We start from the raw sequence: 22,266 nt of genomic DNA on the forward strand, positions 1-22,266 counted from the left end.
TCCAGTTTTGCCCCTTGCTCCCAGTGGTTCCAGCTCTAGAACCATCCCTGGTTTCCAACTGCTGGCTAGAGAAAGCCAGAGCTCCCTAGTCTGACGTTCAGTGCCTTCTGGGAGCTGGCTCTGAACTATCTTTCCAACCTCACCTTGACCCAAGACTCCAGATGATCTGAACAGCCTGCCCTCCCCAGGCTGTGGCTTACGCTGCACAAGGCACCCCCTCTGTGAGGCCATCTTTGCTCTCCAGCCGAAAGCCACCTCCTGCCTGGAACCCTTCCCATCTCTCAGAGGGACAGCAGGGATCGCTTCTACTCAACAGTGTGGGCGACCCAGGTCTACGTCTCCTCCTTCCTAGGTCCTGGGAGTTTGCAGAGAGCGGGACCACCTCCAACCTCTCACATCACCAGCTCCAGGCACAGAAGTATGAACAACGTCTCTATTTCCTGAGTGAAGGGTGGCCCAGTTGGGTGTGTCCCCACCCTCAAAGCTTAAGGAGTCTTGCGGGGGGGAATCTTTATCCCTCACATGCCCCTAAACAGAAGCTCCGTCTCCAAGCACACTGGTGAGGCCCACTGTACCTTCACAAAGAGTGAGGCCGCCTCGGCCAGAAACTTCCAGGGCCTTGAAGAAGTCACTAATGCCTGATTTTTCCCTTAGACACAGGGAGAATGGGGGCTGCCCTGTCTCACTCCTGGGCTCTAGGATTTCAGGCTGTGTCGTGTTGTGTAAATAGAAACTAATTCTTCAGGGTTAGAAACCGGGGCAGGCCTTGTTCCACGGGCATTTGTTACCCTCTCTCCTTCCAGCTTGTTACCCTCATCCTGGTTCCCTTCCCAGAGCCTCCCTGACACACCCCAGGATGAACTGGGCCTAGAGTCACTGGCCCAGCACTAGGTGCTCTCTTCCTAGAGGCCGGGGTGGGGGGTGGGGTGGGGCAAGGCTTCCTGGAGGGCCTGAAGGAACCTGAAAAGCTGGGGAAGGACAGGGGGCCTCTCACAGCACTGGCCACACACCCCAGCATGTCCCCACTTTGGTCCCGGGAGATTGTTGGTGAATGGGGCAGGCGAGAGGCTAGAGGAGCAGCTGAACCCCAGAGGAAGAGAACCTCCCGGCTCCTCCTTCTGGAACAGTCCTCCAGCCTTTGGCAAATCCCTGGAGCTTCCTGGATTCTCTGGGCCTCTGGAAGTCAGCACCCCGCTCCCAGCCCATTTCCTGCCAGGCCCCTGGCCCTGACACAGCGAGCTGGACACAATTCCAGCCCCTCCCGATGCTGGGAGCCTGCCCCCGTGGACAGGCCCAGATTTGCTGTGTTTGGCTCAGCCTCCGCCTCCACAGCTGGTGAAGAGGGTGACTCAGGCCTACCCCCCCCACCCCCCAGCAACGGAGGCCTCCAGGGCAAGCTGGCGGAGGGCACCCGAGCCCCATTTTCTGATCCTCCCCTTTCTCCCTCAGAGCCTCAGAGCTGTTTCTCTAGCTCCCTGGGCAAAGGAGCTCTTTCTTCTAAAGATGTGCTTGTTTACTTCCCGAGAAGGGAGCTTTGGCCAAGGGCCCCATGAAAGCCTCTCTGTTCTAGGCCTAGCTGGGCCCTGGCTGTTTCCCCTCACCTCCTTGCTGGGAAAATGTGACTGACAGCTCCATCCCCTTGCTTTTCTGAAAGGCCCTCTGGGTGGCATGAGGGAAGAGGAGGGGGCTTGGGGGAAAGGAGGGAGGCAAGGCCTTCCTCCTGTTTTGGGGGGAGCCAGGGTACTGTCGTAGGCCACAGAAACTAAAAGCCTGGTCTCCCTGAGAGGGAGGAGGGCGCCTGGCTACTTCCGGGGCAGCCACTGGACCTTCCCGTTTCCATCCCTTCACGTGGCAGGGCCACAATGCCACGAGCATGTGTGCAGCCCAGCGTGCCCCCAGTCTACCAGCTGCCCCCAGGGGGCCACGGCCACCTGCCTGCATGATGCTGTGTCCCTCAGGGATGTCCTCCGGGACGCTGGCCTCGTAGCTGCTCTGCAGAAAGATGGGCCGATTGTCATTCACGTCCAGGATGGTGACGAACACAGTGGCCGTCCCCGTGCGCCGCTTACCTACGGGGCCATTGTCTGTGGGAGTAGAAGGCAGATGGGTTGTTAGCAGCTGCCTGATAGGCAAACTCCCTGGGCATGTGTCCCGTGCATCCCACCCGCTCTGGCCTTTGTAAGGGGCGGCTCTTTCCTTTTTATAAATAGAGGATAAGACTAATGATGCCTAACCTCTCCCAGGCGCTATTCTAGCTCATGCCATCCCTGTAAGAAGCGTGGGAAGTAGACGCTGTTACTATCAGCCCCATTTTACAGAGGAGGGAACTGAGGCACAAAGGGGTTCCATGGCGGCCCCTAGAAAAGAGACCCACGTCAGGTCCTGGGCCACTTGTGAGTGCAAACTCATCAGGAAAAACGGTCTTTGAAGATGCAAGGAAGTTAAGAATCTGGAGCTGAGATATCCCGGACTGGCTGGGTGGGCCACAGACCCAGTGACAAGGGTCTTCAAAGGAAAGAAGGCAGAGGGAGCTTTGATTTGGAGACAATGTCACATTAAATCAGAGGCATGGATTGGATTTTGCAGCCGCAAGCCCAGGAGGACTTAGAGCCACCAGAAGCTGGAGGAGTCAAGAAAGGTTTCCCTCCTAGAGCCTTGAGAGGGGGATGCAGCTCTACCGACACCTTGATTTTGAACTTCTGGCCTCCAGAGCCTTGAGGAAATAGATCTCCTAAGTTACCCAGCTTATGGTAATTTGTTAGAGCAGCCCAAGGAGACAGGTACAGGTGTGGGGATCACAGCCAATGGGTCTCATGGGGCCAGGTGGGCAAGACCTGTGGGGGCACACACAGGAGGGGCCGCCTCGATGGGCAGCTCGGCTCTCTTCTAGTCCACTGTGGACAGGCCAAGGGTGGACCCAGTGACACGAGGTCTTCTGATTTCTCCAGAGAAACTGGACATCTGGGCTTCTGCATAAAATCTCCTGATTTTTAAATGTTCCCGACTAGCTGTCATTCTGTATGGAATAAGAGGTGGGTTAAACATGCCTATAGGACGGGATCAAACACGCCTGTAGAGGATTGGGTCTCTGGGTCCCGGGCACTCAGGTTTCTGATTTCTAAGCCTTAGGTGTCCAGGGGTTCTGCCCCTTCATTTCCCTACGGGACCCTCCTTGGGCTGGGGACATGGCTCAGCCCCAGGGGTGGCTGTCAGATTGTCCTCCCTGGAGCGAGGAGCGTGTGCCCTGTGCTCCATGTCCGGGAAAGGATGGTCACCCCAGGGAGGGGGACACGTAACTGGCTCTGGCTGAGGATGAGGGGTAACTCCATCCTTCCCAGGCCACCTGACCACATGCTGGGGCACAGTTGCCTCTCCCAGTTTAGGCGATCCTGCCCTCCTAAGTTCCTCTCCAAGCCCAGCCTCCCACTGCCCTAGAGGTCCTATCCTATTTACTTTGCCAGCTGGGGACAGCACGAGCTGGCAGGCCCCATGAAAGATCTGATCCCAAGCCTTCTTTTCCTGCCAGGCAGTGCCTGATACAGCAGGAATGTGGGGTCTCATGAGGAGGGGAGGAGAGCAAGGCAGCGGGTGGATGCTTCTGGGTATGGGGTGGCCTGGGGAGGGGCTGCTGGCTGGAAAGGGGGAGCCACAGAAAGCTCATTCCTTCTCACTTGCAGCTTACTGCAGATGTCCAACCGGGTGCTCTGATGAGAGGCCTCATCACACACTTCTTCCCATCCAGAGCCCTCATGGGCTCCCTACTGCCTGGAGACCAGAGACCAAATGGCTGGCCCAATGTTTGGGCCTCTACAAGCTGACCCTACCTCAGTGTGGCCTTCTTCCCCGTGTACATCACACCATAAGCCAGCTGCGGCCACACATGCGCACGCACACACGCGGCTCCTTCCCATCCCCAGGTCTCTGCCTGGGCTGGTTCCTCTGCCTGGAAGGCCCTCCCTGCTTCTCGACATACTGAAACCCGACTCGGCCTTCGAGGTGGTGACAGGCAGGTGTCTGTCTGGTGGCACCACCCTGCTCTTGAAGGCAAACTCGGCTCCTGAAGGTTCATCTGAGAGCACTACCTTCTTGACTCTAAGGCCTGGGCTTCAGAGCAGGCCTGACCGTGCCCCAGCTCCAGGGATGGGCCAGGAATTCAGGTCTAACTAGCACATCTCTCCTCCCTTGACCATGGTGAGGGCTTCAGGGACAGGCATGGGGGCAGATGAACTAATTCATCAGAGCTCCTCTGGGGCTCAGCTGGGAAGACCAGCAAAGGGACAAGGGCTGTCTCCCTGCTGCTGCACTTGACCCCAGAAAGATTCAGGCCAGGGATACAGCAACCACTGGCCACTCAGTCAGTCAGGGGATGAGGACGACACACGGGAGGCCGAGCCAGCCGCTGCAGAGAGACTGAGGCCTCATGGCCCCACTTGGGCCCCAAATCCAGTCGTACCCGAAGCTCCATCATCCTAGGGACTGGTTTTGTGAGCCCAAATTGCTTCATTTCATTTTAAAAAACTCGCAACCCAGACTCCTAACTAATCCAAAGACACTCCCCACTGTCACTTCCTCTAAGGAGACTTCCTCCATCACACCCTTCCCCTAACATCTCCCTTCGTGCCTGATACTCTGGACTCCTCCCTTCCCCCTTTCTGCCTTGCTTGGCCTGGGGTTGCCGTGATCTGTCTACACCCCACCATCTGAACGGCCTTCATGTAGTGCTGAGGGCTAAGCTCCAGCCCACCCCAGGGCTCAGGGATACCCTGGACGTCTGGCTGCCCTTTCTCCACGGATGTCAGTACACAGTCTCGGGCTCCAGGGGTCAGGCGCGGCAGGCCCTAGACGGGCACCCCATTAGACTACCCAGACCCATGCTTGTGTGGTGTGCAGGTAGGGCTGGGGTGTACCGATGGCCTCCAGGACAAGTGTGTATGCGGCTGTGGTCTCCCGGTCCAAGCTTACTACGGTTCTCACAATGGCATCACGGTAGCCAACGCTGAACTTCCCATCCACATTTCCACCTGTGGGCCAAAGACAATGAAGCCTCTGTGAGGAGCCAGGCCTCCTGCCAGGGAAAGGGTGGTGGCACCCAGCTCTGCAGCTGGGCCAGGACATGCCAGGGGTAGTCGGGGAGGAAAAGGCCATGCTGCTTACTCAGCCCTGCCTGAGGACAGGGTTCTGCTGGGGCTGGGGGCGGGGGGGCTCTGATGAGCGTGTGGCCTGCATGGGTTCAGGTGGGGGTGCCAAATGCCTGAAATCACAAGGGCTGAACATTCACTGAGCACCTCCTGTAGACCAGGCACTCCACGTGGACTCTTGTTTCATCTGTACTATCACAGCCCACTTCACAGGGAGGGAAATCAGTCTGTTAGCAAAGTTATGTGTGTTGCCCTGAGTTACAGTCACTAACTTGGCATTCTGATTCCTGAGCCCGTGTCCTTCACTGTTCTGCCAACTGCCGATCGGATAGGAGTGTCTGAGCAGTTAACCCGGGTTGAGGCTTTTTTATAGGTGGCCAGGACTTTGGGGGCAGCTAAGATTTTTCCAGGTCCCTTATCTTGGACTCTCTGAGTGGGGACTCCTGGAGGCTCCACGGAGTAAAGAGTAGGGGCAGGTGGCCGGGGTGGGAAGTGGGAGGGTCTCCTCTCCAAAGTGGACAGAAAAGGACTCCATCTGAACAGCGTGAAGACCCCTCCCCAGCCGGCTGGCAGGCAATGTGCTGTTCTGGGCAGCAGAGGGCGCTGCGGCACTGGGTTTGGGCCAGCTTGGACCATGACCCCCACACAGCTCCTTGTGGAAAGAGCAAATTAAAATCTGAGAGTCTCAGCTGAGAGGGCTCTCCCCAGGTCAGCAGGAACTGGCCACTTTAGGGCACTGGGAAAGCATCCTGGGAGCTGCCAGGTGCTCCCTTTTCCTTACATGGTTTGCCCTTGGGTAAAAGGCCTGGACCCCTTGTGGATGGTCTGAAGCACCATCCACATGGAACAAAATCTGGCTCCTAGGGGCAGGGGAGAAACTGAGGCACAAGTAGTGCTGGGTGCTGGGTGCTGAACCGTGGCTGGTCCACATAGTGGGGGCTTGATAACGAAGCCTTTCTTGGAGCAGTATTGAGGACTGGACGGTGAGGAGGTGGCCTGAGGGTGCTGGGTCTCTTTAGGGAGGGGAAGGAGAGAAAGATCTGGAAAGGAGAGGCTGAGGGCTGCTGTAAGAAATGATCAGCTGTGAAGCTGGGATCCCTTGCTCTAAGGGCAGAGGAGTCCAGGAGACTGGTTTGTGCACTGAATGCAGGTAATGTGGCTGTAGGCAGGCCATGGACAGAGAGAAGACAGCCAGTGATATGGCCGAGGGACAGCTAAGGAATGTCAAAGAACGGCCCCCTAGCATCCCAGCACCTCTCAGGGGTGTCAGGGACTGCAGCCTGCTGGGCAACTGTTCTAACCCACGCGTGACTAACACGTGGCATGTTTACCACCACCTACTGAGCCTACTGTCACGACAGACATCACTAATCGATCATGACTCCTTTTCTCCTATGGAGCCAGGACACGGCCTCATCGGATTTCTCCACAGCTCTCTACCTTGTTTCTGTGAGCTAAAACCATTTTATTTAGAAGGATTGAAACCATTTGTCTCTAAGCAGATGGGAATTCCCAAGAGAGAAGTTCCCAGGGAAGAACAAGATCACAGTGTTCCAGTCATGGCTTCATAGCCTGGACGTAGGGGTGGAGTCAGGCGGCAAGGCTCCTCCCCAGGAGTCACGGGCTCTCCCTCCCTCAAGACTGCAGCTGGGTAAGGTCCCCAGGCTCTGACTAGGCTCGGGAGGCTCCCAGTGGGCCAGGCCAAAGGGATCCAGCTACAGAGACCCTGGGAAAAGCCAAGAGCAAACCCTCTGGGAGCCTCCAGCAGGAGCTAAAGCCTGGTGGGGATGGCCGACTGGGGCCCCTCCCCAATCTGTGCCCCCCTGCACCCCAGCCCCGGGGCCGGGTACACATCTGGAAGGGGAGGAGGCAGGGCCACACCTGTGATGAAGTAGCTGAGCTCAGCATTGAGGCCCACGTCATTGTCGGTACAGTTCAGCCAGACCACCCGGAACTCCCGTGGCACATCCTCAGACACGGAGACATTGTACACAGCCGGGAAGAAGGTGGGCGTCTCATCATTCACGTCCAGCACTGTGGGCAGAGTCAGCGCACAGGGCTAGGCCTGCCTTCTGCTCCGGAGAGCCCAGCGCCGGAGGCGGTGGGAGCTGACACGTCTCGGTGGTGGGCGGAGGGTCCCCACGCCTGCTGGGGTCAGGGCAGAGCTGACCAGAGCTCCTCGGACTCTCATGGTCCTGCTCCCTGCCAGGGGGCTTTGGGGCTGTTGGTGCTGGTGCTGGTGCTGCTGCTGCTGCTGCCATTCAAGCCAGGAGAGAAACCCCCAGGGCCTCCCTCCAGTAGGTGCCTCACAACGGCAGTGGTGATGATGATGGCGATGACAGTGATGGTGACATCGCAGCTCTTCTCATGTCGAGCTTGCACTAAGCGCTTCCCATACACCATCCCAAGTGCCCCTCCTAACTCCCTCAGGAGGCAGGCATCCTTAGACACACCACACAGAGGAGGGACAGGAGCTCAGAGCAGTTGTGTCACTTGTCCCATGTCACATAACAAGTGAGCAGCAGGGTTGGGGTCTCAGGGAGGCCTGCCCCTAGTCTGTCATGGGGTCCTAGGAAAATAGCTGGCTTTGAGGATTTCCCCACCCCCAAAAGCCTCATTTCCCTTAAAGACTTGTTTTCTCAGCTGCTGGGACAGTCTTCACAGTGAAATGCTCCCACCTCCCCATGCTGGCTCCTAGTTGTGTTAACACCAGGGGAATAATGGGCTCATCTGAGGACCCGGCTTCTGCTGAGGCCTGGAGGAAAATCCCCTCTAACAGCACTGAGCACCTCCCTGTCAGCCACTGCTGCACAAGCGGGTCCCCAGACCGGCCCCAGGAACCCTCAAGGCATGCGTGGCACCAACAGATGAGAGCACGCCTTGGCACGTCTCAGGCTGTGACGGTTTGTACTGTGCGGACCTGCACCCTCACCAAGTCCCTGGGGGCCAGCAGGAGCCAGAGAACAGGCCACATCTCGCTGCCCGTCACACTCTCTACTTACTTTACCTCCCTGTGGTTAGTTCTGCCCCTTTGGCAACGGCTCGTGTCAATGTCCCTGTTTCATTCCAAGAATTAAAGACGTGACCAGAATGGATGAGAAAACATAAGGGGCCTTCGCCTTGACCTTCCCCAGCCTGCAGCTAACTCTGAAGGCCCCACTGACCACCCCAGGGCAAGTCCTCTCTGTTGTTCACTGGGATCAAAGATGCTAGGGGGAGTCTGGGCCCTTGAAGGTGGATCCAGGCCCTGGGGCTGGGACTGAAGGCTCTGCCGGCATTTTGGACATTGCGGAGGCAAAGAAGACTGCCCAGTAGCATGGTTGAGGCGGGTTCCCCATCAGCAAGGTGCCCTGTGTCCACCTGGACGGGGACAGCAGTGGGGGGGGGGTCATGGTCTCCCCAGCCCTCCCGGCATGGCTCCAGGCCCCATGCGCCCACCACGTGGTCGGCAGTACCCTCGCCCCTCACCTCGGACGGTGAGCGTGCTGGTGGAGCTCTTGGTGGGCGTGCCCGCGTCGCTGGCCACGACGCGCAGCTGGTACTCGGCGACACGCTCACGGTCCAGCTCCGCGGCGGTGACCACCACACCACTGCTGCTGTTGATGAGGAAGTCCATGCGGGGCATGGCCACCTGCATGCGGTACGACACCAGCCCGTTCAGGCCCTCGTCCAGGTCGACGGCCACCACCTGAGGGAAAGCAGGGGCCATGGGAGGGGTGGGGACAGGAGGACTTCGCCTTGAGAAGGGTCCCCTCCTTCCCGTACTCAGCTCTAGCCAGACACGCCCGCTCCCCTCAGCATGTCCGGCCACTGTTCCCAGCACACCTGCCCAGGTGCTAAGAGGGTGGCATGTCAGAGCTGAAGGGATCCGATACATCACAGGGGATCAAGGGGGCAGGGAGGGGAAAGCACTTTCTAGAACAAGAGTCTAGCTCCCCATAGCCTTCCCCTTCAAAACCTCATTCTCCTCCTTGGCAAGCTCCCCTCCACCCCCCATGGATGCTGGGTGGCTCAGGGCCCCAAACTGTGTCCTGTTCCAGCAGGCTTCCTGGCAGCTGGCTGGAAGCAGCAGGGACAGCTCCAAGGGCCCTGGGACCATGTGCAGCTCTGCTACATAAAACGACCAACGGCGCTCTCCCCAGCTTTGTTAGACAAGATGATGGAAAGGGGTGACTTTTAAGTCACTTGATGTATTATTTTGAAAACGCCGTTTGAGGCCACGTGTAGGCAAGCATTCCCCAAATCCCTACACTGTTCCTGTCTGCACCCCTAGTCCTGAGGATGATTCTCCTGACTCAAGACCCTGATATATGGAAAGTTTCATAGAAGAGGATTCAGATACTTTGAGAGAATGTGAATAACCAGGATTGAGTCCAGATTCTCAAGACTGAAAAATGTCAAGATCATTCAGCTTAACTCACATTGAACAAACCAGACAAGAAGAATGTCTTCTCAAATTGAATGCTTTCCAGGATGGGGGGCTCACTACTTCTCATTTATCTGCATACAGCTCTAATTCCTGGAGAAAGTTCTCCCACACATCCAACAGAAATCACGATCCATCCAGGTTGTGGGGCCGTGGGTGGGAACGCATGGCTCTTGTTAGAACCCTCTTTATCTGAGGATGGTTCCCAAGCTAACTGCTCCAGCTCCTTCAACCATCTTTTCATGCCTGAGCTAGTTAGTTCCTCTGTGAACTCAGAAGCTGCACTGTCTGCAAGCCCCCGGAGAACAGGCTGGGGGCCTCTCTCACCCACCTGCTCCCTCCTACTTCAGGGGGCTCCTCAGGGACTGGCTGCTGTTCCCTGGATTGTAGCTCCCCCCTGCTGGGCATCTGGGAGAATGTCCTGCTGGAGAGAGAGCTCCCTGGGACCTTCAAAGACCACTACTAATCTCTTCTCACAGATGAAGAAACTGAGGCACAGCGGGCCTACAGGGCATTGCCAAGGTCACTCACTGTGTCATCCTGACAAAAAACTGTCTTCTTCGAGTGGAATCAGGCTAACCCTTTGCCACCAGATCCCGCTGTGTCTCGGGTATAACCCCCCACGCCAGACACCAGATCGTGAGCCCATCAGCCACCAGGGAACTCCGGCAGTCCGAGGGCCACCTTGCTGCACACATGTGCCTGAATGAATCCCCACAGCACAGCCAGGAAGGTACTGGTCTAAGCCCCATTTCATAGGTGAGAAAACTGAGGCCCAGTGAGGTTAAGTTGTTTGCTCTAGGTCACACAGCACACAAGTGGGGAGAAGTTGGGATCCATACTCACGCCGGGTGCAGTCCAAAGCCCATGCTCTTAATCATGAGAAGCCCATGTTCTTAATCATGAGGGCCTTCTGGTGTTTCTAAACAGGCATCATCCTTCCAGAATGAGCCCCTTCAGGGCTTCCTTGACAGAGGGTGATGGAGCAGGAGGCAGAGGGCCAGGTTCAAGATCAGGCCCTACCTCTTCTCGGCCACAAGTCTCTTGAAGCCTCCTGCCAAGTGGGGAGGGTGCCCCCCACTGTGTGGAGCTGCTTTGGGGCTGATGGGAGAGTGGCCTGCCCGTAGAGGCAGGGTGCCAGGGCGACACCCATCAACCCTCTCTACGATCTAGAACCAGCTACCACTTGTACTGTTGAGGGCCTTGGGCCAGACCTCCATAATCAGGACCTGCTTGACTTGCCTTCCCAGAATTCTGTCATCTCCCTTGGTGCTTTCCCTCCACCTCTCTAAATCCCCCTGTCCTTTAAGACTCAGCTCAAGCCCCTCCTCCTCCAGGAAGCCTTCCATTACCTCTCTCAGAGCACTGATTCTCCAAGCCTGGCCCAGACTGTGACCTGTCCGATGGTCTCGGCTGGCTTCCCCTGCCCCACCCCTGCAAAGTGTTCAGCATGAGGTCCAGGCTCCCAGGGCCTCCTCTGCCCACCTGCTGGCTGGGTGAGACGAGGTGAGAGAGACAGATCAGGAGCTCAGGCCAGGAAAGAGAAACTCACCTGGTAGACAGAGACCCCCGCCGGAGTGCCTTCGAGCACCTCAGCCACAGAAGGCAGGTTCTGGAAAGTGGGGTCATTGTCGTTGAGGTCCAAGAGGTTCACAAACACCGTGGCACTGCTGGTGGCTCTCAGAGGGGGTCTGCCACCTGGGGGGTGCCAGGGAGAGGGAGACAGGGGTACAAAAGAGACAGGGACAGGAAGAAAGGGAGAGTGGGGAGAGGGAGGCAGGCTCAGTGACGTCTCCCTCCCAGTGGCCCCTCCAGGGAGCAGCCTGGGTCTTGCACACCCACCTGCCACCTCCACCCCCCTGAGGGTACTTTTGAGGCTCACAACGGACAAGAGGGTGTTACCCCATTCTTAGCGATCATGACGCGGCCCTCCTGTACCCAGGCCTCGGGACCCAGGAAGGACAGGTCATCAGGAGAGGCCCCCAGGACCCTGAGAGTCAGGGGCCCCCGCCGAGGTGTGTGGGGCCGCGAGGGACACATACAGTCAGTGACGGAGACGATTATCCTGCGCATCAGCTCCGCCTCGTTGGGGTCGGGATTCTCCCGATCCAGCATGACGTGGGTGGTACGGATCTTGCCGGTGCTGCTGTTGAGGCTGTAGAACTTGTTGGGCGGCTGGACGCTGTACACCAGGGTGCCGTTCTCCCCCAGGTCCGGGTCCACGGCCACCACCTGCCCGGGAGGGAGCCCAGCCTCCACTGAGCCCAGCTGCGGAGGGTGTCCCTGAGCCCACACCCCTGTCCCTCCCTCCCTCCCAGCTCCATAGGGGCTCTGATGGGGGATGGGAGACAGGAAGTTCATGAGATGGGTCGGCAGTGGAAGTCTTGAGCTCCTTGGCCACGCAGTTTTACCCTTAGGCCAGTCCCTTTCCCCACTTAAGCCCCAGCCTTCTGTTTCTAGAAGCAACAGCTGGCACACCCCGATCTATGGGAAGCTCTCCGTACCCCATGCATGCCCGGCCCTTGGCAAGTACAAGTACTGTGGGGACAGCCCTAGGAGGAGGAGATCTCCAGTTGTGCCCATTTCACACAGGAGGCTCAGCGAGGCTCCCCAGGTCTCTCAGCCCAAAGTGACCCTGCATCCCTCCAGAGCCAACACTAGCAGTCAGCAGACCACGCTGCTTGCACATCTTTGTGTCACTGCTTTCCAGATGTGTGGGGCAACACATTCACGGGTTTTTGGGGGAGCAGGGGATGCCCAGTAGGTCCATGATCATGGAATTCTTTGGGGACTAGGAATTCTTCGGGAGGCTGGGAAGGGCTGAAGGGGCTAAACGTTTGGCCGAGCTTTGGGAAGAATCTGAAACCCTGAATTTGGGGAACTGCCTTCCTTTGGACTTTCTGTGAGGCAATTTGAAAAGAATTAGTCTTCTGTGACACCAGGAATGACAGGGCAGGGGAAGGGAGCCATGGACAAGCCACCAGGTTTAGACGGTGAGTCCCAGCAAGTTGGGGCTATCGTGGGCTGGGGGAGGCCAGAGGAGAGAGGAGGCTGAGCCTCCCTGCCTGAGAAAGGGGGGGCTTTAACTCTCCAGGCCCCCCGACTTGGTTCCCCACGTATAAGCCGCACCCTGTGAAGGGATCAACCTGAGTGCCCTCCTAACCCAGGGCAACCCCCGGAACCCATTCTCTTCCCGTCGCCATGCCTGCCAATCTCCTGCTTTGGAGAAAACCTCCCTAGCATCTACCTCCCCCGAGGGGGAAGCAGACCTGAGCAGGGGACATGGGCCAGGCTCAAGGTCCTACAGCGCCAGCCTGGAGGCTGACCCAGCTTCCACTGTGGAGGTCTCCCGAGGTCCCAGGACAGCAGCAGGACTCACCCCCAAGCTCATCCTTTGCCCTGTGTGGCAGAGGTCACAGTGGCACCAGAGGGGGACACGATCAATGGGAGGGGGGGGGCCGGTGACTGCAGTCCCCAGGGCCGCATCAGGACAGTGTCATTCTTAACTCCAGGATGCTCGGTGATGACAGCCTGGCCTTGTCAGCTCCTTCATCTTACTTGATGTGGGGACTTTTGGGCTTTGGCAGCAGAATCTGTCCCTCCTCTGGCTTAGTCCCCAGCCAGAGGTGTCTCTGGGACCAGCAGACCAGAACAGAGAGAAGGGTTGCCCTGGCCGAGGGCCCCCATCTTGCCCCCAGGTCCGGCGTGGCCAGGGAGAGGGGCCCGTGCTGGCGCTGAACCCTGAGCCCCGTAGGGCCTCCTTCTGCTTCAGAGAGGTGGGAGGGGAGTGCATACACCTGGCTGCACCAGGGGGCAGGCCTGAGGGGCCCCTGCTGTGCTATGGAGCAGGTCACTGTAGTTTCCCCAGCCTCTGCAAAGGGGACCCCTGTGCTGACAATGGGAGGTGGGGCCCTTAGGCATGCCGGGTGTCACTTCAGCCAGGCAAGTCATTTCGCTGACAAAGGAGACCAGCAAGGCTTGTATTTCTACCATGCTTCTCTCTAGAGGAGGACGTTTTTTTAGTCCAATTTTTCCAGATGGGGAAACTGAGGCACCGAGCAATTAAATGACCTGTTCTAGGCGAGCAGCTTCTTGTTGGATGTGCAGAGATAATTTTACATGGTGGAGAGTGGGGGGCTTCTCCTTGTCTCTCACTGCCCCTGGGGTGAGTGCCCCAGGGTGCCTGGGTAGCTGCTTCCAAGGGACCCTAAGTGGGGGCTGGGCCCTGGCTTCCGCCTCTCAGCCCACTCCCTGGTGGGGTGGGGGGCACAGGAGAGGGGGGTCGACTGCAGCTCCCCTCCTGCAGGCTCCCCGCCAGGCAACTGTGTAGAGTCCCACCACTTTCCCTCTTCATTTCCCGTGTCACACTGTCATTTTTCTCCTGGCCTGACGGGGAATAATTTTCTCCCTCACCCCTCTCTTATTTTGCTGGAGGGCTTTGAAAGGCTCTAAATCAATGCCCATCAGCCAGGTCCTTGAAGGAGCCTGTGGGAGCCTGGAGAGAGGGTTGGGCCAAAACCTCACTTGCAACGGGAAAAGGGCCAAGCTGCAAGCTCACGCCGGGGCAGGTGCAGGCCGACGCACATGCCGGGACAGCTCGCCATGCCCCGGGGTGCAGGTGCACGCTTGTCTGCACACAGCTCTCAGCAGTCACTGGCGTTTGGGAGAGTTCCTCTGACGAGGAAGACCGACCGGACCTGGCAGAGCTGGGGGGCAGGTGAAGCGGGGAAGAAAGATGAACGAAGTCCACCAATGACTACCATTTGCCAATGTTTGAATTCTTACAATGCACCTGGCACCGTGCTAGGCACTGGGGTTCAACAGCAGACAAGATGGATATGATTCCAGCACGGGAGGCGTGGTGACAACAGCTACCATGAATTTACCACTCACCGTGTAGCTCATTAAGTAGGGACTACAACTCTATCAGGTGGGGACCCCTACCAGCCCATTTTCTAGATAAAATTGGTGCACAGGGGTGCCTGGGTGGCTCAGTCGTTAAGCGTCTGCCTTGGGCTCAGATCATGATCCCAGGGTCCTGGGATCCAGCCCTGCACTGGGCTCCCTACTCAGCAGAGAACCTGCTTCTTTCTCTCCCACTCCCCCTGCTTGTGTCCCCCCCACCCGTGTCAAATAAATAAAATCTTAAAAAAATAAAAATCAGAGCACAGAAAGGTGTGGTGACTTGCCAAAGGTCACAGAGCTGGAAAGGAACGTGGCTGGGATTAGACCCTTGACATTCTGGGATCAGAGGCTGCCCGCTTAATCACTAAGCTACACTGCCTCTGAATGAGCTAGCAACCTAATAAAGAAAACACAGATGTGGGATCAGCTCCAGAAGAAACAGTGAAGAGAGCAGACAGAGCCCCATTAGGCAGGGTGGTCAGGGAGGGCTTCTCTGAGGAAGTGGCATTTTAGGCTGGGGCAGGTAGAGGAGAAAGAGGCAGCCCTGAGAAAAGCAGGGGTGGGGGGCAGAGGGAGAGGAATGCTCTCCTGGGTTGGTGGGGAGGGAAGGGCTTGCACAGAGGCTCTGAGGGGAGGAAGAGTTTTTGGGTTTGGGAGGCTGAGAGGCCAGCATGTGTGGTGGGGGGACTGAGTGTGGGAAGAGTGGTGGGATGAGGTGTCAGGAGGGGGGCAGCCCCTATGCAAACATGACCTCCTCCTTGACATCACCTCTGGGTCAGCTGCACCCCTAACTCCCTTTCTCCATCTCAGCCATAGTTCTTACCTCACCCAGGGCCACTGTGTAGCCTTAGAAGGCCTCATGGAGTCCCCAGTGGTAATACAGCATACCCACATATAAATGCCTACAAACCATAAAATTTAACCAGACTTTATGACTATTCCTTTTGAAATTACTCTGCCATGACAAATTGGACTAATGTATGGGCTTCTTGATTTCTGGTTTCCTGGCCACCATTCACACATACCTGGGAATTCCAGAGAATTCTGAAAATTCTTAAGAATTCTAGAAGATCTAACCTACAACTTGTCCTTACATGCAATGGAATTTTTTCAAAACCTAATCGTCATAATATATTTGGTAGATGTTTGATAGAATAGGTTCTAATTTTGATTTGGTCATTTTTTGTTTGAACTTGAGTCATGACATTTTGTTTTCAGGTCTCAGGCACAAATACTTGGGGGTCCCCACCCTGTAGCTGCCCCACCCCAGGGGAGGAATGGCCATGCTAAACCCTTACCGAGTGGTGCGTTCACACGTCCATCTCCCCAGAGGTAAAGCGGGGGCAGGTCTACCTGGTAAGAACTGGGGCTTTAACACAGGTGAGATGGGAACCAGTGGTGGGTTCCGGAAAAGTAACAGGAAGCTCCCTGGAAATGGAGGGGAGCCTTGCTGCTCTCTCTACTTCCGAGCTTGGCGAACTCGGGGCCTGGCACACGGCAAGTGCCCAAAGAAGGTCTGCTGAGTTTGCTGGAGAGTGATACGGCCCTGGGTATCGGGCCTCCAGCCCGTTGTCCCCACCTGCTAATGGCTCAGAAAGCTGTGAGGAAGGCTGGAGACCTGGAGAGGGTCACGGGGGACCAGGTCCTGGAAAATGCCCAAGGCCAAGTGCAGTCCCAGTCCAGCAAACCCCTTTGGCAGGTGGATTCTTCAAAAATGGCCTCCCCGGGCTGGTGGCCCACGCAGCCACTTTCTCGCAGGGACACCTGTCTCACCTGCGCCTCAGTTCCCTCAGAAGGATTTTTGCAGAGACATAAAGCAAAGGTAGGAGAAGACCAGAGAGGTGTTCCGAGTGCCCACGAGATGGCAGCAGAGAGCACCCACACCATCTCAAGCCCCAGAGAGGGCTAAGGAACTGGCCTAAGGTAGTGATTTCCACACTCGGCCCCTTGCTTGAAAGAACCCTCCCACAGGGCCTGCAAAAAACCCGATTCCAGATCCCTGACCCAGGCCCTATTGGAATCTCTGGAAGGGGGACCCAACCACCAGCAGAGAGTCATTCAGATAGGGAAAGGAGGACAAGAAGCTTCCTTCAAGGCTGACATCCTCCCCTTCTAGACTCTGTCCCGGCTGGCTGTGGTTGGTGAGGGGTCCAGATGGGGAGACTAGGCCTCGCCAGAGTGGTGCAGCCTTCCTGTGGAGCTTGATGTGAAATTTTCCCTCCCTTCTTCCATCCCACCCACACGCTCTCAGGATCTGAGCCTCCTGCCACGGCACCCTGGGCCAGCAGAGATGGAGGGCTGGGCCAGGCAGTTTCCAAGTCAGACAGACCTAGGCTCACATCCTGACACAATCTGACTAGCTCTGGGACCTTGGCCAGACCCCTCAAACTCCAAGACTCAGTTTCCTCTGTAGTACGACAGTAGTCATGAGTCTACCTGCCCCATGAGGTCATTACGAGGGTGAGAGAGAATTCAGGGGAAGGCCTCGGGCAGTGCCCAGCACAGTGCTGGCATTCGATACGGTGTGTTACCACCAACTATGACGTTCATGCCTGTCTCGGCTGGCTGAGTGGCTATGGGGCTGGACCCTGGGGATAAACCACCTCAAATGAAGCCAAATGGGGAGGATACCACCTCACAGATGCGAACCCCAGAGCCGATCAAGTGGGGTGCCCAGCCCTGGCTTTCCTCATCTTCCCCAGGATGCTGGCTCCCATCCAGACTCCTGAGACTTTGGCCACGTCTCCCTTGCTCCCCACTCCAAGTCCTATCCCTGCACACAGCGCATCCAGGGGCCTGGGCAACCTGGAATATTCCAGGCCAGGAAATCCCTAGATGAACTTCAAACACCCCACTGGGGCCTGCCTGTGGGGAACAGAAGCGGTGAAGGAAAGGTGGGGGGGACAGAACCTATGTTGTGTGACTTGAGGAGGTGGCTGGCGCCTTGCTAGGGGAGGGCGGGAGCTCTCCTGTGGGCAGAGACCGAGTCCCGGGGTCTCAGCAAGCGTGGTGACGAGCTGAACCAGCTTAGCTGCCTGGACCCTGTCCCTCAGCAGCCTGTGCTCCCTTTGACAAAGCCCAAAGCAGCCCACTGCTTCTGAGGACGGGGTGAGGGCTTTCCCACAGCCCCTGACTACCTTCCGCCATGCAAGAGAGCTTCCGGAAGTCTGCTCCATGGGCTGGCTCAGAGGGAAGCAGGAAGCCCGTTGGTCCCTCATGGGCCGGCATGGCAGACGCCCTGAGAAGGGCTGCCTGGCATTCTGCCGTCCCACCACCACTTACCGTGGTCACGTCAGAGTCTGGAGGGGTCATCTCCACCAGGTTGATGTAGTAGGGGGCATCCTTCCAGGTGGGGTGGTTGTCGTTGATGTCCAGGAGGGTGATGTTCACCTGCGGGGGCCACGAGGGGCAGAGAGGGAGGCACCCGGCTGAGCTGTGCGGGGACGGGGCCCAGGAGAGGTCATACTCAGGGGCCTATGGGGCATCTCAGCAGGAAATCCATGGGCTCCATCTACTTTGGGGGCCTCGGGGCAGGGCCTGGGCTTTCTAGCACAGGAGGGAGCCAGGTCCCCCCAGGAGAGAGTTCAGGTGCTGTCCCATCAGGAAGCATGATGAATGCAATGACCCCTGAAATTCTTCCTGTAACTGGGACCTCTCTCACCCATCCCAGGCTTGGCGGAAGGGGATGGACAGGGTCGGGGTTGAGATTCAGTCTCAGCTACGAGCCAAGCAATTTCCCTGCTCACCTGCCACCCAGGTAAATTATTTATATGGCTCAGAATCCTATTAGCAGGGGCCTCCCAGGACGGAATGGGGTTCTGGGGATTTTTCTGCCAAGTCCCTGGCCAAGCGATACTGACCCCCACCCCTCTGGCTGGGCAGGAATGGGGCACAGCTGCTGTGGGTAGGGTGAGGGCCAGGCAGAAAAGTCAGGGATGGCTCCTGAGGGAGAGTCAGAGAAAGCAAGCAGGATGAAGGAGGGGAGGTGGCCAGAGGGACCTGTCAGCGGGTTTTCCTACTTCCTCTCCCATAGGGGGTTTCCCGCCTCTTACTCCCCACACCCCCCCGGGGCCCCCTGTCTCCTCTGCAGCCCAGAGCTCAGTCAGGACCCTCAGATATCCTTTCTCTAGCTTCCTATACCTGAGGCACCTTGGTGGGACAGCAAGGCCTTGGCTGGGGGCTCTGGGCCTTGATGGGTCCTACTTACTCACGGTAGGGAAGCCTAGGCATTGTTTCTCAGCACCAGGGTTAGGGACCCTGCTTTCTGTTTGGAGCCACCCTTTCTGGCAGAAATACTGCTCCTTGTAGGAGTCCCTAACTCCTACTTGCCCAGCTGGTCTTTTAGGGACAGGGAAAGACACCTGTTCTTCCTGAGTCCCCCATGTCCCAGGAGAGCATGCCTTTTGTCCCCCTAGCTGCAGTGGCCCCAGGGTTGACCTTGGCTGACAGCAAGTTGGCGTCTGTCACCCTCCCCCGACTCACACTGCATCAGGACACAGGTGCAACCTGCAGATGGGCTAGGGAGTAGCACCTGGGTGGCAGGTGTGGGAGCAGGGGGCATGGGAGCAGTGGGCACTCACAGTGGCGATGCCGGTTTTCTGATTGTGGCCCACGCCCCCGTCCACGGCTCTCACGATGAGGATGTATTCAGACTTGGTCTCACGGTCAAGCAGGGAAGTGGTGGTGATTTCGCCTGCGGGATGGAGGCATGGGGTGGGCCAGGGAGACAGCAGGGAAGGAAGGAGAGCGTGAGCATTATTTGCATGATCTGGTAGCAGGTGTGCCTGTGTGTGTCTGTGTGTGTGTGCATGTGCTGGGGGTGTGAGATGGCGCCCTGGAGGGGAGAGCGGGGAGCACCCATGCCCCCGGAAACCGGAATGCCCGAGGTGGCAGCATAAGTCCCTGATGGGGAAATATCTTTGCGTGGGGGACAGCATGGCGGGTGACAGGGTTAGGGGTTGGGGACTAGGACGGGAGCACCCTGGCCTCAAGCTTGGTCACAAGAGACCTGTTTTTTAGACTTCTGATATGATCTTACTGGTGCTGTCCCTTGAGACTTGTTACTTAAATCCTCTGTGCCTCAGTTTCCTCCCCTGGTCAGAAGGGAAAAGTAATAGGAATTACTTCAGAGGGCTGTCGGGGGATTAATGGGGTCAACATCATAGGAGTCTCAGAATGGTGCGTGGCACTGTTTATTCACAGACAGTCACAGAGAAACAGACATGACCCTGAAATGTAGGATGTGTTTTACACGTGTTCTGACTCATTACTCATTAATCAGCCCATAATGCATTGACAATAGTTATAAAATAATTTCCTCATGATCTTGTGACATGATTCTATTACCTTGAGGTTTCTTTTAGGGTACAAACAAGTAATTCCATTAACTACAAACACTTAAAACTGACCACCAATCAGCCTGTTTTTGGCTTTTCTTTGTATTTTGGTGTAACCGAAACACAGATGTCACCCTGGTCACGTGTGGAGTGGTGTGCTGGTGTTTGATAACCAGATCCCCAAAGGAAGCAAAAAAAAAAAAAAAAAGCATTTGCTGATTTCCATGATGTAAAGACTCCCACCAGGGCCATGGCAAGCTGCTGACTTGATGGCCTGGAACCAGGAGTGGAGGAGATGCTTGAAGTTGGCTCTCAGAAGCAGATGTGAGCTGGTCCCTGCCAGCCTGCCCGTGGTGGTAGGCAGGCCGTTTACCTCTGACCTGGGCCACGGCAGAGAGCTATGCTTTGAGGACAGTGAGTCCCAGATCCGAATTCCAATTATGGCCCTTTCTACATGTTTGGCCTTGGAAAAGTTAATTTCTTCGAGCCTCAGTTTTCTCATCTGTACAATGGAAATTACTATGCCTTCTAACCAGAGCTCTTACGAAGATTAAATAATTAACAGAGCTATGGATAAAGCTCCCAGGACGTGGGAAATGCTTATCGCCTTCTCCAGACTGTGAGAATTCCCCAAGGCAGGGACTGTACACCATCCGTTTTTTTGCTTTTGTTTTTTACCCCCCTTGCCTGAGCTGTACCCCCTGAGGCAAGTTACTCAACTTCTCTGTGCTTGGTTTATTCTACCATAAAACAAGGGAGCTGGACCAGATGGTCTCACCTTTCCCTCCCTGCCACACTGATCTGTCCTCTGACCTGCACAGGGCTGAGCTGGGAGTGGGGACCGGGCAGCAAAGGCGCTAAGGCCAGAAACAAAAGACAGGCAAGGTCGGCCCGCCAGGCCATGTTCCATGCTGGGGAGGTGTCAATAAATTGGCAGGGTGAGGAAGAAATTAATCTCTAAAAAGTTTTAAACATGAACTTGTCGGCATGATAGATGGCTCCTCCTGTCTGGGAAATTAGATCCAATTAAGGCCACCTTTGTGGAGCGGGCCTGGCTAATTTGACCGAGGAGCTTGGAGGAAAACACTTATGCCTTCCCAGCTGAAAGAGTCATGTTAAGGCAGAAAGAAAATGTCCATGTCATTATTAAAGGCCCCAGGGTGGAGATGTGGTCCCTGGCTGGGGAGGCAGCCGGGTGCTGAAAGGTCAGAGCGCCCACCCCGCTCATGGGTCTAACGTGGCTTATATCATGTAGCACTTAAAGCCTGGGCTCCGGGGTCTGAAGTTCAGACTTTCCAAATCCTCAGTCAAGTTGCTTCACCTGTCCTATGCACCAGTTCCGCCACCTGGAAACTCAGGGCCATGCTGGTACCTGCCCGAGAGCAGTGAAGGTGATAGACGGGCATGACGCTGTCTGAGTCCCTGGCTAATGCCTGTGAATGGTATTATTCTGAGCCCCGTGGAAAGGCGGGCTCCCTGAGGGCGGATGCTCCTGCGAGCAGGGAACAAGGCCCCCATTGTTTCAGAGGTGGAGCGAGAGGCTCAGGACGGCCCGGGACAGGTCTCACCTTGTACATGTCAGTACGTTCTGCTCCCCTCGCTTCCAGGATAAGGGGATCAAAGAAAGCCTGAAGGCAGACTTAGATGGTAAGGGGCATGGGTTACAGGAAGACTTAAAGCCTCCTCCAGCCCCTGTAGCAGGGCTGGCCAGTGTCCACCAGACCCCTGCTCTCTTTCCCAGGCTAGACCGTCTGCTGCACAGGGGCTGTGAGGCCAGAGATGACTTCCCCAGGCTGCCTTCCATGTAGGCGGGGCTATTGCTGGCTCTGGCCAAGAGGATGTGGGCCAAAGTGACGTCTGTCACCTCTAGTCCTGGCCCATACACATCTCCTCAGATAGAACTCCAGGCTCTCTTCCCCTGCCAGTGACCTTGGAGCCACAACATGGAAGGTGCCTGGGTCCCAGAATCACCATGCTCAAGGCTGTCCACGGAAAATGGCATCGGAAAGCTGGGTGGGTCAGGATTTCTGTTGTCTTGGGCCACTCAGATTTCAGGGTGGGCCTGCTTGGTACCTTCAGTGCCCTTACCTAATATAAAAATGGGTATTTAGAAGTGGGGGGCCTTGCGTGACCACTAAGTAGCATGGGAACCGCTATGGGGGCAGGCCATGTCTAATTCCATTCTGTGCCCCAGAACCCAGCACCTGCCGGAGGGCAGGCCCCCGCTGACCCCGAATGAACATGTGAATGCATGTCCAGGGGTCTCCTATTCCCTCCCAGCTTGTGACCTGGAGTCTCCTGTTTTTGTTTTTTTTCCCCCTCCCCCTTCCACCCAGCTTCAGGGGAGAAGGATCTGGAGGGAGGCACATGGAAAAGGGGGAAGAAAGCCGAGAGCTCCGTGGACTGAGCAGGGGGCCAGGGACTCACCAGGGGGCCCCTGGGTGAAAAGACGAAAGACAAC

The 22,266-nt window shown here is 56.8% G+C and overlaps 1 protein-coding gene across 3 annotated transcripts in view; it reads right to left on the reverse strand.

Annotated features, from left to right (window-relative positions):
- Positions 1-22,266, reverse strand: part of CDH23 (cadherin related 23) — a 395,942-nt gene that overhangs the window by 95,950 nt on the left and 277,726 nt on the right. For all 3 annotated transcript variants that reach the window (XM_032841007.1, XM_032840961.1, XM_032840951.1), the window contains 8 exons: positions 19,050-19,162; positions 17,752-17,859; positions 11,607-11,796; positions 11,117-11,262; positions 8,607-8,826; positions 7,020-7,172; positions 4,908-5,021; positions 1,936-2,084 (listed from right to left, as the gene is read on the reverse strand). In XM_032841007.1, coding sequence (XP_032696898.1) covers positions 1,936-2,084; positions 4,908-5,021; positions 7,020-7,172; positions 8,607-8,826; positions 11,117-11,262; positions 11,607-11,796; positions 17,752-17,859; positions 19,050-19,162 — 1,193 coding nt within the window. The remainder of the gene's footprint in view (positions 1-1,935; positions 2,085-4,907; positions 5,022-7,019; positions 7,173-8,606; positions 8,827-11,116; positions 11,263-11,606; positions 11,797-17,751; positions 17,860-19,049; positions 19,163-22,266) is intronic.

The sequence above is a fragment of the Lontra canadensis genome, unplaced genomic scaffold (assembly GCF_010015895.1).
Source record: "Lontra canadensis isolate GAN:19392208 unplaced genomic scaffold, GSC_riverotter_1.0 scaffold3, whole genome shotgun sequence".
NCBI classification, from domain to species: Eukaryota; Metazoa; Chordata; class Mammalia; order Carnivora; family Mustelidae; genus Lontra; species Lontra canadensis.